Source organism: Lagenorhynchus albirostris, chromosome 17 (assembly GCF_949774975.1).
Source record: "Lagenorhynchus albirostris chromosome 17, mLagAlb1.1, whole genome shotgun sequence".
In the NCBI taxonomy this organism is placed as follows: domain Eukaryota; kingdom Metazoa; phylum Chordata; class Mammalia; order Artiodactyla; family Delphinidae; genus Lagenorhynchus; species Lagenorhynchus albirostris.
The window spans coordinates 15,558,202-15,575,951 of NC_083111.1; the positions used below are offsets into that span (position 1 = coordinate 15,558,202).

Genomic DNA, 17,750 nt, shown 5'->3' on the forward strand with positions numbered 1-17,750 from the left:
GGTTGGTACAGACAGGAACATGGGGGAGGCGGTGAAAGAGGCCCTTTCTGAAGAGCCAGCGGAGGGGCAGGGCCGCCTCCGCTCAGAGCCCCTCTCCCCTTCCTCCTCCGCCCCGGGGGCTGTCTGGACGCGTGCTCACCGGGACTTTGATCCCTGCGACTTCAGGGGGCCCCTGTCCAGGCCGCCTGCACATCAGGGCTAGGGCAAGTACGGGGGGATCCTGCTCAGTGGTTTCGTTCTTTTTAACGTCCAAGTTGACACAACAAACCCTCCCTCCCTCCTCCTTCACACACTGTCTTGGTTTTCCTGCTCTTTCTTTCCTTTCTTTTCTTCTCTTCATCGTCGACACTTTGCCATCCATCTGAGATGGGTCGCGTGCTTGTAAATGCAAGGGACACAGTCAAAGGGGTTTTGCATCGAAGGGCCTTGGAGAGGCCTCTGGGTGCCAATTTCGTCTCTCCGAGGATACAGCGTCCCTTAAAGGGAGGTGCGAGGAGTGAGCGTTCGGGGGACCCTCGTCCTCCTGCAGATACTGTTACCCGAAAACTAGGTCTGCCTCTTGGGGGGTGTTGAGCCAATAGACACAACCAAGCCAAAGACGGGGAGAAGGAAGGGCTTATTATTCCTTGCAGCCAGTAAGGAGAACCTTAGGGGTCTTTCCCAAAGCAGTGTCTCCCCAGTAGCAAAACTGGGGAGCTTTTAAGCTAAGGGTCCATGTATATTCATGAAGGGGCTTGAGCAGAGGAGAATTCAGCATAAAATTGGGACAAAGGTCGACAGAATCCGAACTTGAGTTGACTGAAGTCAGGAGGGTCAACTTCATCATTCTGTCCTCCCCTGGGTGGGGACCTTAGACCCTGCAGAACTCAGAGATGTATTATTATTCTGTGTATCCCCTGAGGAGGCAGGAGGACTCTGCTTTGTCACTGCATATGGTTCGGCTGGCTTTTCTCTCGTCCTGCATTCCTTTGTTCCCTAAAGCTCATTGATTACTGAGACCTGTTCAAGGGCCAGCATGTGGCCAGGCTTAGATCACAAAATGCTGAGGCCAACATGGTTCCTCTTATGTCAAGAAAGCCATTCCTGGTTCTCTTTCTTCGGGGACCCCATAACCTATCTGCTTACAGCACTGCAAAGGTCCTGTCCCCTGCCCCCTGCCCCCCAGCCCATCTCCAGGTTATGTTTTTGGAGGGTGATAGGAAGGCCCTCCTTGATAAGGAGTGATAAGGTGTGCCTCTGGGACACCTGCGAAACGGGTTCCATGTTTCTATCCCCAGGGCTGCCCTAGGACAGACCCTCCTTACATCTCACTTGGGTTATTGCAGCCGGCAGTTATTAAATATTTCTCTGTCTCATTGATCCGGAAGAGGATGGAGGAACCTAGGAGCCTATCAGCATCTTATTCTTTTGTCTCATCTAGGTCGATGAAAATGTCATCCCCTCAATGAGAACTGTTTCCCCAGCCAACATTCATTGCTGTCCCTTCTGCGCTTCTATCATAAGTTAAAATTCTTTGCAACATTTGTCCCCCTAGATTTCCAGTGTCCTGGTCATCCAGTGAGGCCCTCGTCACATCTGCCTTTTCTCACATTCTCTTTGTTTCCCCACTAGATGGCCAATCCCCTGGGGACACCCCTGACAGCAGGCGGAACTCTTCACTCACAGGAGGAGCCCCCTAGATGCTTGAATGGAATCGAGTTGGGGGTCATAAGGATTTCCGGGGCGTAGGCATGGCCAACCGGGAATTGGAATGGCTTGGAAGGGAAAGGCCAGGATCTGGGAACTCACACTCCACACATGGCCCAGCCTTGCTGGGAGTTGCCTTGAATGGAGGTCTTTCCCATACCTGGTTGGCCCAAAGCAATGGTTCTTTACCTTGACTGCTGCTGGGGCCCCAACCTAGACTAATTCAATTAGAATCTGTAGAGAGGGGCTCAGGGAGTTTTCGAGGCACCCAGGCCATTTCAACGGGCAGCCCATTGAGGACCACTGACGGAAGGATATGAGAGCTTGAGGGGGCCTCCTCTCTTAGGGAGTTTCCCAGAGGTCCCTGCAGAGCCCTGCCAAATGGGGTGGCAGACAGAGGGAGGAGGTGGGGGGAGGAGGTGGACAGCACCAACATGGGAAACACGAGGTAGCTTATCTCCTTTCCCACCTCTGGGTCCTGGGGTTTTATGTCAAGCCACGAGACAAGGTGGGGCAGGCCACGGAGTGCTGGGAGCAGCAGAGAGGAGTGAAGAAAATCCATTTTCAGGATGGTCAGTCTAGCTATGGTCCCAGGCAGCAAAGTCCCCCAGTCAGACCAGCCGACAAACCCAGCCCAGGGCCACCAGGCGGTGTGTATCTGCACACGCACTAGCTCTGGGCACACTCGGTCCCCCCATCAGAGAGTTCTCTCGGAAGGGCTTCCCTCTGGCGGGGCATCCGTTTTTCTTCTGTTGCCAATAAAAATCCCCGGCGCTGTTTTTTCTCCTTCGCTTCCTTCTATTGCTTCTGACAGAGTTTGCCAGTTAGCTGAGGTCAGGATTTCCTTTTTACAAACAACCTGCTTTCAGTCAGTGGAGCCAAAGGTTTCCTAAATTACAGACCCTTTCATTTCTTCTGCCACAAGTTCGCCTGTCAGTTTGGATAATTGCACAGAACGGAGAGAAATGGAAACGTTTCTGAGAGACACTGAAAGAAAGAAGTGCTATTGCTAACTGTCTCCTTCTGGATTGTCAGAAAACCATCCTGAGTGGGATGGACAGGGCGACGTGAGTCAGCTGAAGCTTCTGTAGCTGCAGAAAGAGAGTGTCGGGGATCCCAGGGTCTGGAAGGAAATTTCTTACAGATCTTAAATGAACACAGGCTGTCCGCGGCAGCATCTCCACATTGTGCTAAGCAAATGGCTTCCTTTTATAGTCACTTGAATTGGGGAACACCCAAGCCCTATTCAAATGTTTTGAAAAGCAACTTTTAAAAGTTATGACAGAATGCATGTGCATTGGACATGTGTAAATGCTGATTGCAAGACAAATTTTAAACCAATCTCTGGAAGGATGACATAGGTGCTGAGGTTTACAACCCAAAGCATTCAGACATCATTGGACAATTGTACTAACGGTGGACAGGATGCCAAATACACCTTGAAAATGGAAAGCCCTGGTGTGGAGCCAGGGAGCACGGGGCAAAGCCAACTTCTGTTGACCCGAGAGCCCATGATCTTTTCATGATTCTGTGTTGTATCCAAGCGTCGCCTGGGGTTATGACTCTGCCTGATTTGGCTGTGACCTCTTGCACAGAGCATTTAACCTGAGTTTTGTAATCGGTATAATAAAAGGGGCTCCACTAGACACTACTTAGGGCTAACATCTAAGTCTAGTTTAATGTGGAATCGTGGCCCCAGTGAAGGGTCCCAGGCTGTTTGTGCTATAAGGCAGGAGGCTGAATGCAACCTGTTTCTATCCTCTTATCTTTCTCCTGTGAAAGAGGAATAGCCATGCTCGTGGGCAATAAAAGCACTAACCCTGAAGTTTTACTTGGAAGTGAAGGACAGTTCACGCCCTCACCCCTCCCTCTCCTGGCCACTCTGATCCACACTCCCTGCGCTCCTGTAGTCCTGTGGCCTTTCTTCCCTTCTCATCTTCCCTCTCGGCCTCTCTCCTGTGCTCCCCTTCTCCCCACTCTGCTCAGGCCAACTCTAGCCGGCAGGGCTCAGCTTCGGGGCGGCGTTTCCTGCCTGCCCAGGCTGCCCTGCTCTCCCCACCTCTCACGCCAGCAGGACCACTCACGGAAGCCTCCTTTATCATTGTGTTTCTTTTTTAATAGCCACCATCCCAGTGCTTGGGGTCAGGAACTAGATGGCCTTTTTCATCCTGTTTCCTAGAGTAGGTCAGAAAAATGCAGTCCCCTTGTAAATGGTCTGTGCTGTCAAAGAGCTGGTTCTTTAGTTGGGGAGAAAAAAAAAAGTCTGAATACTTAGCCAGCATCGTAATGGGCAGCATTAAAAAATATGCCAAGCAGTGTCCCAAACACTTTACACATGTTAACTTACTTGGTCCTCATAATAACGGTCTGAAGTAGGTATTATTGTTATTCCCATTTTACAGATGAGGAAACTAAGGCACAGGGAAGTTAAACAACTTGGCTAACTAAAATGGGAAGCTGGGATTCGAACCCAGGCAGTCTGCCTGCTGAGGCCAGGCTCTTAACCACTAGGTGTATTATCTCACAGTGCGGAGGAGACCCCTCACTCTGGGGGTGTCCAGACTCCTCTTGTGTCTCACTGCTCCCCCCATTCAACCCATTAGCCAAGTGCTGTCCTTGCTGTCACTAAAAATAAATCCAGGTGTCCTTTTCCCCACCCTAATCTGAATGTGGCTGTTGTTCTCCTGGACTGTCCTACTGGCCTGATGACTCGTTGCCCCACTTCTTCTCTCAGCCTTCTTTAGCCCATCCTCCACCCAGCAGCCAGAGTGGTCATTCCCAAGTGTGTGTCAGATTGGGTCACAACCCTGTGTAGACCCCTCAGCGGCCATTTAGAATAGCGTCCAAATCCTTCACCAAGACTTTCCCCGTCTCCATTCCTTTCCCAGATCATCTCTTCTTGGACCCATGAGTGTGATTTTCACTCCTAAAACACAGTAAATAGAAGTCTTCTCCTCTGAGGCCCTTTGCCTATATCTTCTGCCCCTCATCTTCACGTGCTGCCTGCTTCTTAGCAATCGGTCTCAGTTCACACGTCTCAGTCCATCCTTTCCAGGGAAGCCCTGTCACCTACCCATATTCCCTGTTTTAATTTTCCACAAAGAATGTTTCCAACTGAATGTATCTTATTCACTCATTCATTCAGTAATTCATTTGTCTGTTCCCACCTGCTCTGATGTAAACTCCATCCTCGTGAGCAGAGACCTCTTATCCTCAGCATCTCGGACTGTGGTGGGGGCCTGGCGAGCCTTTATTTACGGGAGTAGTCTGGACGGCCAGTAAGACTATGGACATTGGGTGAGAGAAGTCCAAGAGAAGGTGCTAACACTGTGTGCCATGGTGGGAAAGAAGGTTCTACAGAGGTGAAGGCTCTGGAGCTGGACACGGTTTGGGTGGATTAAAGGTGGAGGAAGTCATTGATGGCAATGGGAGAGCTCTGAGCAGAGATTTGGTGGGGATGCTTACGGGCTGTTTGGACCATTAAAGAGCCCAGTCTATATGTACTGAAGGTTTGTTCCTAAGAATAACGAGAGACAACATTGGGAAGAAAGTAGAGGCTGTACTTGGAAACTCTGGAATGGCAGGTAGAGAAATTTGGGCTCTCATCTATGGTTGAAGGGGAGCCCTTTAAGCATTTTGGCCGGAGTGGGGGGTCACGTTAGAAGTGGTGCTTTAGAAAATCCACCTTTTGAGGGTATGCTCTCCATTTTGCCTGTTTTCCATACTTTCTTCACCTGAGACCTAAAAGTCCCTCTGCTCCCCACCCCTGCCTCTCTTTACAGACATTCCCCAAACTTTTCATTCTCGGGTGTCTGAGCATGCGCACACACTTCACTAGTGCGTGCATGTGAAAAACGAACATCCTGGGCCTGATAAATGAGTCAGACCACTGCATGTTTGATGGTCACGTGTTTGTATGTATGAATGTTGTGTTTCTAAGATGAAATCCCAGGAGGAAGCAAGTTGTGCTGTTTTATAGCTCTTGGTCAGTGATTAATCTGGCCAGATCTTAGTGGTTTATGTTGTGGGCGTTCTTTACAGATGAAGCTCATTTCTGTTGCTGTCCCTTGGGTATTTAAGTGGCTAAATCTATGCTCTGGCATCCAAGACACTTGATGCTGAATTCTGTTCTATAGCATATAAGTCTGAGTGGAGGTCTAGTTTATATAGTTTCGGAGGAAGTAAAGAGCTTTTCCATTCATCTGTTCTTAACAGTGATCAAAGAAACAGCTGTAATTTTTCTAGCTTAGCCCTCTCAAGGACTGATAAAGCCATTCCTACAGTTGCTCTGTACAACTTCCTTTTGTTGGACTGAGCTTTCTAATGCAACCAAGAGCCTGCTATTTCTTAGAACCAAGAGATGAAGAAAATACCGACAAGTCAAGGAGCTTACAGTACTTCACAAATCAGTTTTATTAATTTAAACACAAATTGAATGAAGAAAAATTCTGTACACAGTTGTGGACACAACACAACACACCTTTATACAGTAAGGGTAAGATAAACTTTGTCTTTTCAGTCTGCAGAGTACAAAAATGTAAAATGGAAAGGCTGAAAAATTGTCGACTTCTGTTTGCTTCAAGCAAAAGAGGAAAAACAAACTGAATTCAATGATTAAACGATTTTGAGAAATTCACAACTGACTAATTCTAGCAGCAACATGAAACTTCAGAAAAGGATAGAGTAGCTCTTTAGCTACTTTGGGTCAAAGCTGGTGTTATTTTTTCCCCCCAAATATACCATTAAAGAAAATTCATCCGAAAAGTAATTTCACGACAATGGAAGGCTTTAGATGAGAGAAACTAGTGTCTAGATAAACTGATGGCTCACTTTTGGAGAAACTTTATTAGGGTATTACAAAGGTGACAAATTTTATTTCCCAGGTTTACGCTTGTCATATAATACAGAATGGGGGTGAAGAGTAGCATTATTTTCTTGGTGATGATGACCGGGCTGTGTCCCCTGCTGCCAATGAACTTTCCTGGGAGGCTGGGGTGGGAGGTGAGTGTGGAGGAAAACAGAAGGAACATGAATGTAGGAAGTAATACAAAGTTTTGCTGATTTCCAGATATGTGGTAATGTCCTTCCTTAAACGACAAAATATCATCTGAGCACATGAAAACTTTGCTAGTGTCCAATTCATGAACCATCTCATTAATAAAATATATCCATCATCTACATTCTTTCTGTGGGACGGAGCGTTTGAATCATCTTTTTCCAAGTAGTTACATATACTACATTAGTGTTGAAAATGAAAAAGTGAGGTTTTAAGAGGGCTTTTTTCCCCAAAATTATTTAAGACAGACACTGCCGTGTTCTTTTACCAAGGCCCTCCTAACAAACAGCATAAAAAAAGAACTGATGGGAAAAAAAATTGGAAAACAAAATCTTATTGACACTTGACATCCATGCTTTTGGTCTTGACAACATGATCTTAAAAAAAAAAATCCATTATCTACATATTTATACCCAGTACTTCAAGAAGGCACTGCACGTCTGTGCATATCCTGCCTCATACTTCACTATCAAGGCATTGCTACCTTTCAATATCATTTTCCTAAACAATATGTAAAAGAATCATCCATTATTACAAATTTACACCCAAAATTCTTTCTGTACATGATTGTCTCAGTGATGTACATATTATACGTTTAAATTAGACATATTTTAAACTACTTTGCAATGTGCTAAAATTCAAAGTACTTGCTGTGTCATGAGGCCAAAGCCTTCAGTCGCTTCTCATCGTGCTACTGTCTCTTCAGTTATTTGATGTCAAAAAAGTCTGTTCGCATGAATTGTAGGGTTCCTGAATTATACCTCGATAAAGCTGTTTTTTTTTTTTTTTTTTAAGAAGTCTGTTCATAAATAAGTAGAGATGTACAGATGACCCTGGGTATGAGACGCCAAAAAAGTAAACCTTTACAAGAAGATTCCCCCACTGGTAATCAGGAAACCCATTTCAGTCTCTGTTGTGCAATCAGGTTTGCTGTATTGGAGAAGCTGTTTAGGTCACACTGAAGATGCTAAAAACGTAAAGCGTCTGTGGGTCCTTTCTTCACAGGTTCGAACCATGTAGTTAATGTGGCCAAGACACGTTACACTGTGCTAGAACATTCTCATGGCTTATTTGCATTGGATTCACAGTACTAGAGTCAACAGCTGTTCTGAAGAAAGGGATGTGGTCCTTCATTTACCACAAGGGCAGAGGCGAGGACCCACAGCAGCTGGGCATCAAAATGTTGAAATCGCTAGTTTGGAGTCCGGCGCCGACTCGGGACTCAGCCTGCTGGATGTGTCCCTGGTCACAGGGCGGTTGTGTGGTTTCAAAGTGCTAGGGGGCTGTTACAGGTACTCCAGTTCCAAGGCATGATGTAGGGCCATGAGGTCCGAGTGACTGGAGACCCTCCAGAAGGGCATGGCGTGCTGCAAAGGGGCAGACAACGTGGTGAAGACAGAGAACACTCCCAGCACAGGCCCTAAAAGGCTGCTTTGGCACTCCACCATGCTGCCCACACCCCCTTATTCAGTACCGTGAAAACTGCCAGTTAAGATCTCAACATCACATCTGTTTAAAACACAAATTCAAACTTAATCCTCCCCTAAGAATACTGGACTGCGTTTTAAAATGTAATTCAGGAGTCTGTTTCTTTTAAGAAGGTGCTGGGTATTTCTTAAGCAGACCTACACTGCGACTTGAATGCCGATTTCAAATAAAATCCAGTAGCTATGAACAAAACCTTGTCAAACATTTGCCTTTCAAAATCTGGATCCACTGCATTTTTCATGCTGCAAGTTTAAGCGGTTTTCCTTAGTTGGTAGTATTTTACATTTTGCAAAACTTAATTTTACTCCTGTAAGAAGCAACTTTTTTTTTCGTTTTTTGCATTGACCCTGAAACAGGTTTACCACATGGGAAATTTTAAATGAACGTCTAAGGTAGTTTTTTGTTTTTCTTGGTGGTAGTTTAAAACATCTAGAAATCTAAATGATGGGAATGTTTGTGAAACACCTGAATTAACCAGAGACAAGAAAAGCAGCACACACACACAAAAAAGAGGTTACATCGTCCATGAGGGATAAAAACATGATTATAAACTTTACGGCTCAAAAAGCACTATACTAAGTATTTATATTTCAGCAAAATCTTTTTCTTGGTAAGAGAAAGATAATCATCACACTTCAGAGAACACAATTCTATTAAGCCCACAGAAAACATTGTGGGGTTTTTCTATGCAAAAAATAATGTGAAGGCCTGAGTATAATTTGCAATGATAGGCCTAGGGAATTTTTAAACAATTCACACTATTAGGAGAAGATGGCATGAAAGCAAACAGAATTTAGAAGTGAGGAGTTTTTTTGGGGGACTATCTGTAAGTGACAGTAGGAGCTACTAGCTATTTTGGTGCAGATCACATAGCTGTTATTCTGGGGATGCAAACTATTGTTACTTATTAACAAGTAATCTGCTAAAAACATATACCACAGTCCAATATCACATGTAGACCTTTCTGGATTCTATACTATTTTGGAGTATCTCTATTTTTGTTATCCTTCAATAACTGTCCAGAACCAAGTACTAGAGATTTCTTTTAAAAACTTTATGATGTTCCACTTGGCAATTTTAGATCATAAAAGTAGACTGTACTATTTTGCATTAATTCATTAGTGATTTTTCGCATTCACAGGCATGGTGTAGAAGACATCCCCAGCCCACCCTCTCACAGTCTGTGGGTGAGTAGCAGAAATGAACAACGTAACTGATTCACTTTGTTATAAAGCAAAAACTAACACACCATTGTAAAGCAATTATACTCTAATAAAGATGTAAAAAAAAAAAAAGTTACAGTAAAAATACAAAAAAAAAAGAAATGAACAACAATCATGAATGTTCACCTAAAAGGAATAGGCGGGGGTAATTCCCTTTGCCTGGGGAACTGGGAGAGACACTGGTAAGAGGAGGTCATAGTTGAGCTAGTTATGAAAGGCTGATCATTCAGGAGAGCACTGTAATGTCTCTGTGCGTGTGAAGGGGGCTGGGGCAGAGGACAAAGGAGAAGTTCATTGTTAGGATACTGGCTGTGAGAGAGAAAGACATGGCTGTGACATTACCGGCTGTAGGAGCCAAGTGGTGCAGGACCTGGTTAGCCCTGTTAAAGAGTTTATTAATAATAATGATAGTTATGATTAACATTTAATAGTGACTAATTCTAAGAAGACTGAGTCTAGTGGAGAGAACAGGGGAGTCAAATGTGTTAACAAGTAATTAGAACTAATATTGCAAAATAACATTTTCCCTAACTAAGCACATACTGATGTGACGCTTTTATGGATCTACAAGAGCTTCCCAGGGCAACTGGGTGCAAAGTAAACAATTTTTTTTCCTGAATCAATGTTTAGCGTGGAACAAATATTTCTTATATGAAGACAGAGAGAGATGGTGGCAAAAGAGGAAAAGAAAAGCAGGTTCTAGAATGAGGAAACCTGGGTTATACTCTCAACTCTGACTTTTGTCATGATTCAAAGTCATGTTACTAATCTCCCTGGAGCCCCAGTTTGTTTATTTGCAAAATAAGGGTTTAGGGGAAATGACTCAGGGTTGCTTCTCGGTTTAATAAAGTCTATAAACTTTTTCATTAAAATATTCTATTACTTGTACAGCTCTGTAGCTACAGCAGATTTGTAAAGTAATATACATACATATGATCCTACTGCCAAGAACCAGCAGGCAAGACATATCTGCTGAAACTATTTCATTACAATGTAAGGCAGTGTGGGACTAAGAATCAAACTGACCTTGCCAGAGAAATGAGGTAAGAAAAATAAATAAAAGCATCAGAATTGGAAAGGGAGAAGTAAAACTATTTGCAGATGACATGATTTTATATATAGAAAAATCCTAAAGACTCCAAGAAAAAAACTGTTAGATCTAATCAATGAATTCAGTAAAGTTTCAGGATACAAAAATCAGCATTTTTATACGCTAAGAACAAATGATCTGATAATAAAGAAAGTGATTCCATTTACAATAAAACATCAAAAACAATAAAATACTTAAAAAGTGAAGGGTTTCTACACTGAAAATTATAAGACATGGATGAAAGAAATTGAAGAAGACGCAAATAATAAATGCAAAGGTATCTCATGTTCATGGATTAGAAGAATACTGTTAAAATGCCATCTACAGATTCAATGTGATCTCTATCGAAATTCCAATGGTGTTCTTTTACAGAAGTAGAAAAAACAATCCTAAAATGTATACAGAACTAAAAGACCCCAAATTGCCAAAGCAATCCTGAGAAAGAACAAAGTGGGAGGCAACACACTTCCTGATTTCAAGCTATATTATAAATGTATGGTAATCAAAACAGTATGGTACGGGCATGAAAACAGACACATGGAAAAAGGAACAGAATCAAGAGCCCAGAAATAAACCCATGTATATATGCTAAACTAATATTTTACAAGGGAGCCAAGAATACTCACAGGAGAAAAGACAGTCTCTTCAATAAATGTTGCTGGGAATACTGGCTATTCACATGTATAAGAATGCACCAATTAACTTGAAAAGGACTAAAGACTTAAATGTAAGACCAGAAACCATAAAACTCCTATATGAAAACACTGAAAAAAATGTTTGGCTCCTTGACATCAGCCTTGGCAATTATTTTTTGGATGTGACACCTAAAGCAAAAGCAACAAAATAAAAAATAAACATGTGGACTCTATCAAACTAAAAAGCTTTTGCACAGCAAAAGAAACATTTGACAAAATGAAAAAAACAACCTATGGAGTGAGAAAAAAATGTTTGTAAGCCATATATCTGATGAGGGGTTAATATCATACAACTCAATAGCAAAACAAAAATAATCCAATTTAAAAATTGGGCAGAGGACCTGAATAGACATTTTTGTAAAGAAGATATACAAATGGCCAACAGGTACATGAAGAGGTGCTCACCATCACTTCTCAGGGAAATGCAAATCAAAACCACAATGAGATACCAGCTCACACCTGTTAGAATGGCCTTCATCATAAAAGTTAAGAGGTAACAAATGCTGATGAGGATGTAGAGAAAAGGGAACCCTTACGCACTGTTGGTCAGAATGTAAATTGGTACAACCACTATGGAAAAGTGTATGGCGGTTCCTCAAAAAATTGAAAACAGAACTACCCCATGATTAGACAGTCCCACTTCTGGGTATATACATGCCCAAAGGAAATGAAAACACTATGTTAAAGAGATATCTGCACCCTCATGTTCATGGCAGCACTATTTACAATAGCCAAGACATGGAAGCAACCAAGGTGTCCACTGACAGATGAATGGATAAAGGCATTGTGATATATACATGATTGAATATTATTCAGCCATAAAAAAGAAGGAAATCCTGCCATTTGGGACAACATGGACAGACACTGAGGGCATTATGCTAAGTGAAATAAGTCACACAAAGACAAATATTGTATGATCTCACTTATGTGTGGAAGCTAAAAAAAACAAAAAAAAACGGAAGTCATGGAAAAGGAGATTAGATTTGTGGTTACCAGAGGCAAAGGGTGGGGGAGGGGAAATTGGATGAAGGTGGCCAAAAGATACACATTTCCAGTTATAAGATAAAAAAGTACTGGGGCTGTAACATACAACATGATGACTGTAGTTAACACTGCTGTATGATATATGTGAAAGCTAAGAGTAGTAGATCCTGAGTTCTCATCACAAGAAAAAAATTTTTTTTGTATCTATAGGAGATGATGGATGTCAACAAAACTTATTGTGGTAATTATTTCACAGTATATGTTTCACAGTATATGTAAGTCAAGTCATTAGGCTGTACACCTTAAACTTATACAGTGCTGAATGCCAATTATATCTCAAGAAAACAAAGAATCAAAATGATAAATTCAGAGAGAACTCAGCTGTAAGCTGGAGAGGGTAAATTGGGCCTGTATTGAATTTGAGAAATGGGCAAATTTGGTTAGGTAGATGGAGAGGGATGGGACTCCCAGTCAGGAGATGGTATGTGACAAAGGTGGGATGCACAGAGTACTTAGTGGGGAGGAGATGGGGCTGGAATGGTGTGTTCATAACAAACACTAATAAGAAAGGAGATATTTTTTCCAGGTAGAAGTATGTTATGCAATTTAATGAGGCACTAAAGGAAGGATGGATTGGAGGTGTGGCTGGCTGGTAGCAGAGAAACTAGGCAAAGGAACGGTGGAAATGGAGTGGGTGCAACCGATGGGAGACACACTGTAAAGACAGAGTTCTTGCTAATGGGGGATGGGTTGGAGGTAGAGAACACCAAAGCAAATCTGAGTGGGCGAACTGGTTTGGGACAGTAGAATTCATCTGCTGATATGCAGGTGGATGAAATGGGATACCTACATGGAGAGAGTCCATCAGGTAGCTAGAGCCAGGGGACTAAAACACAGCTAAACCACAAATCTTAACAACAGTGATAGCCTAAACTGATGTGTATATGATTAGTTTATCAAGATTAGCATAAATTGAGAGAAGTGGGCACCAAGACCTAAATCTTGGGAAGTAGCACATGTTTTGGGATCACTAGAACCAAAATATTCCCTAATGATAAAACAAGGACACATCCTTTGTTCCTCTTGCCCACATGTGCAGCTTTCCAAATCCCCTTCTGCCAACTTTCCTCCTTGTCTGGTATTTTGCATTTATCCCTTCTGGTTATACATAAGATCAGTAATATAAAAAGCTGGGTGTGTGGACACATGTAATTTGAATATTGCTGAATTATTAAAAATGTATTAAGAAAATGTTTCAAAACCATAAAAGCACATAACCTTTGCCCCAGGTATTGCACTTCTAGGAATTTATCCCACAGATATACTTGCCCACGCATGAACCACGTAAAGACCACTCACTGCAGAACTGTTTATAATAATAAACACTGGCAACCACTGAAATGTTAAGCCCCAGGGGACTCGTTAAACTACAACATATCAAGGTAATGGAATTGTGATGCGGCCATTTATAAGAATTAGAGATGCAGAGCTCCATGTACTGATATGGAATAACTACCAGGATATATATTAAGTGAAAAAAGCAGGCATGGAAAAAGAAGTGTATAGTTACCATTTGTATAAAAAATAAAGAACAGATCTGTGCTTTCCTATGCATATATTATCTCTAGAAAATTTGCATATGGAGGTACAAATACTTCTCAAATTGTAAATAAAGAGACGAGAACTCATGAAGCTTACTGCACAGCTTTGCTCTTTGACTATTTGTATATCTGTGTCCCCTCTGGACAGGAGTGAGCTCTTTAAGAATAAAGATGAAATCCAATTTAAGACCTGGCATACAGTATGTGCTCATTAAGTTAAATGAATGTAATGGCTTTAGAGTAATAAAATTCTGTACTCAGTAATCCCTATGTCTCACTGAAATAAAACTAAAAGCAAAAACTTGCATTAAAAATGTTCTTTTAGAAAAAGAAGTTCTTATTTTTCTCCTAAATAAACTCACAATCAAGCATTATTAAGCAGATTCTCAGCTTCATCTTGGTTTTCAGCAAGTTTTGGAATGCACATTGAAAATGGACATTTTTTGATGAAGCGTTTGTCATTATGCAGAATAATGGTGCTTGCCATCCCCCCTTCCCTCCATGTTATTCACAAGAGATTCATTTTAAGTAATTCTCTAAAAAGTAAATAAAGTCAGAGTTATAAAACAAGGCTGTTTTTACTCTAGAAACCAAAACTGCTGTCAGTGTGCAGAAGACTATTATTTACATTTTGATTTTTTTTTAAATCATACATAGGCCTAATTATTTTCACTTGAGGAATGTTGTATTAGGGAAACAAAGAATTTTATGGTAAAAAAATAAGCATGGCAGATTTTGACAACAAAGACATATATCAAAGAAAGATATCCACCAGTAGTAAGATGGCTTCTCTGAATGGTCTTTCTAGGAACAAAGAGGTGCTCAGAGAAAACTCTTACAAGAGATCTTTTTAGAATTTGTCTATTTCTTCTAGGGTGAAAAAGGGAAAGCATTTCCTCTAAGATCAGGAACAAGACAAGGATGTCTAGTCTCACCACTATTATTCAGCACAGTCTTGGAAATCCTAGCCACAGCAATCACAGAAGAAAAAGAAATAAAAGGAATCCAAATTGGAAAAGAAGAAGTAAAACTGTCACTGTTTGCAGATGACATGATACTATACATAGAAAACCCTAAAGATGCTACCAGAAAACTACTAGAGCTCATCAATGAATTTGGTACAGTTGCAGGATACAAAATTAATACACAGAAATCTCTTGCATTCCTATACGCTAACAATGAAAGGTCAGAAAGAGAAATCAAGGCAACAATCCCATTTACCATCACATCAAAAAGAATAAAATACATAGGAATAAACCTACATAAGGAGGCAAAAGACCTGTACTCAGAAAACTGTAGGATACTGATGAAAGCAATCAAAGATGACACCAACAGATGGAGAGATATACCATGTTCTTGGATTGGAAAAATCAACATTGTGAAAATGACTATACTGCCCAAAGCAATCTACAGATTCAATGCAATCCCTATCAAACTACCACTGACATTTTTCACAGAACTAGAACAAAATATTTCACAGTTTGTATGGAACCACAAAAGACCCCGAATAGTGAAAGCAATGTTGAGAATGAAAAACGGAGCTGGAGGAATCAGGCTCCCTGACTTCAGACTACACTACAAAGCTACAGTAATCAAGACAGAATGGTACTGGCACAAAAACAGAAACATAGATCAATGGAACAGGATAGAAAGCCCAGAGATAAACCCACACACCTATGGTCCCCTAATCTATGACAAAGGAGGCAAGAATATACAATGGAGAAGACAGTCTCTTCAATAAGTGGTGCTGGGAAAACTGGACAGCTACATGTAAAAGAATGAAGTTAGAACAGTCCCTAACACCATACACAAAAATAAACTCAGAATGGATTAAAGACCTAAATATAAGACTGGACACTATAAAACTCTTAGAGGAAAACGTAGGCAGAACACTCCTGGACATAAATAGCAGCAAGATCTTTTCTGACCCACCTCCTAGAGAAATGGAAATAAAAATAAACAAATGGGACCTAATTAAACTTAGAAGCTTTTGCACAGCAAAGGAAACCATAAACAAGACGAAAACACAACCCTCAGAATGGGAGAAAATATTTGCAAACAAAGCAACTGACAGGGCATTAATCTCTAAAATACACAAATAGCTCATGCAGCTCAATATCAAAAAAACAACCCAATTAAAAAATGGGCAGAAGACTTAAATAGACATTTCTCCAAAGATGACATACAAATGGCCAACTAACATGAAAAGATGCTCAACATCACTAATTATTAGAGAAATGCAAATCAAAACTACAATGAGGTATCACCTCACATCTGTGGGAATGGCCACCATCAAAAAAATCTATAAACAATAAATGCTGGAGAGGGTGTGGACAAAAGGGAACCCTCTTGCACTGTTGGTGGGAATGTATACTGGTGCAGCCACTATGGAGAACAATATGGAGGTTCCTTAAAAAACTAAAAATAGAACTACCATATGATCCAGCAATCCCAGTTCTGGGAATATATCCAGAGAAAACTATAATTTGAAAAATATACATGCACCCCAACGTTCACAGCAGCACTATTTACAATAGGCAGGACATGGAAGCAACCTAAATGTCCATTAATGGAGGAACAGAAAAAAATGTGGTACATACAATGGAATATCAGCCATAAAAAAGAACAAAATAATGCCATTTGCAGCAACAATGGATGGACCTAGAGATTGTCACACTGAGTGAAGTAAGTCAAACAGAGAAAGACAAGTATTATATATCGTTTATATGTTGATTCTAGAAAAAGGTACAAATGAACTTATCTACAAAACAGAAATAGAAAACAAAGTTATGGTTATCAGGGGGTAAGTGGTGGGGGAGGGATAAATTGGAAGATTGGGATTGACATAAACACAGTACTATATATAAGATAGATAATAACTAAGGACCTACTGTATATAGCACAGGGAACTTCATTGTGTATAGCACAGGGAACTTCACTCGATATTATGTAATGGCCTATATGGGAAAAGAGTCTAAGAAAGAGTTGATATATGCATATGTATAGCAGACTCACTTTCTGTACACCTGAAACTAATACAACATTGTAAATCAACTATACTCCCATAAAAATTTTGAAAAAAGATCTTTTTAGAATAACATTGTTTTTTAAAAAAAACAAAGGTATTTCTAACCTTTTCTCTTTGAAGGGTTTTTTTTTTTTAATGATATGGATTATAGAATTAAATAAAATTACTGATGAAACTCCTGGGACTGTATTGCTAAAGAGAACAAAGGTGACAGAGCAGACTTCCATTGACCATAACAAAACAGGTAACTGGCAGAATACTTACTAGTTTTCATTTCCGGGCTTAAAAAAATAACTACCTCTAGCAAAAGAACATTATTTAGGGAGATGAAAGACATCTCTACAGGGAAGAGAGGAGAGTGTTGTATTAGATTTTTAAAAGGACATAGGAAATGAAGAGAGGCAGCTAAATGGTTAAAATTGATTTAGAAGAAATGCAAAATGTTTTGATTTTGCAAAACATTTTAGTGCCCAAACTTGCAGAACTTCACTGTTAGTTTTATTTAATCTGAAATGCTTGTGAACCAAATTATAAACTAGAATTAATGATTTATTTGTTAAATTTTAATCATGAGTGTAAAATTGGGAGAAAGAGAACACAACATAGTTCTATCTACCTCCCAAAAAGAAAGAAACAGTGCACACTATATTCCAACAATTTAAAAAAAGCATTAAAATGTTTTTTTTGTAAATCAAATCATATTTAAGATATGTAAGTAAAGTCTGTAATTTGAAGGAATTTTGTGCTGAATCTCACAGATATAATTGGCTTCAAATCCTAGTTTGGTGACTTTCTAGCTGTGTGAGCTTGGCCAAAGTATTTACCTTCTTGTGCCTCAGTTTCCTCATCTATAAAAGAGGTCTGAGGGCTCCTGCCTCATAGAATTGTTGTGAGGATTT

At 40.9% G+C, this 17,750-nt stretch overlaps 1 protein-coding gene across 7 annotated transcripts in view; it reads right to left on the bottom strand.

The window, feature by feature from the left end:
- Window positions 1-6,075: 6,075 nt before the first annotated feature.
- Window positions 6,076-17,750, bottom strand: part of EYA1 (EYA transcriptional coactivator and phosphatase 1) — a 328,161-nt gene continuing 316,486 nt past the window's right edge. For all 7 annotated transcript variants that reach the window (XM_060127905.1, XM_060127904.1, XM_060127902.1 and 4 more), the window contains one exon: window positions 6,076-8,109. In XM_060127905.1, coding sequence (XP_059983888.1) covers window positions 8,029-8,109 — 81 coding nt within the window. In that variant the 3' untranslated portion in view covers window positions 6,076-8,028. The remainder of the gene's footprint in view (window positions 8,110-17,750) is intronic.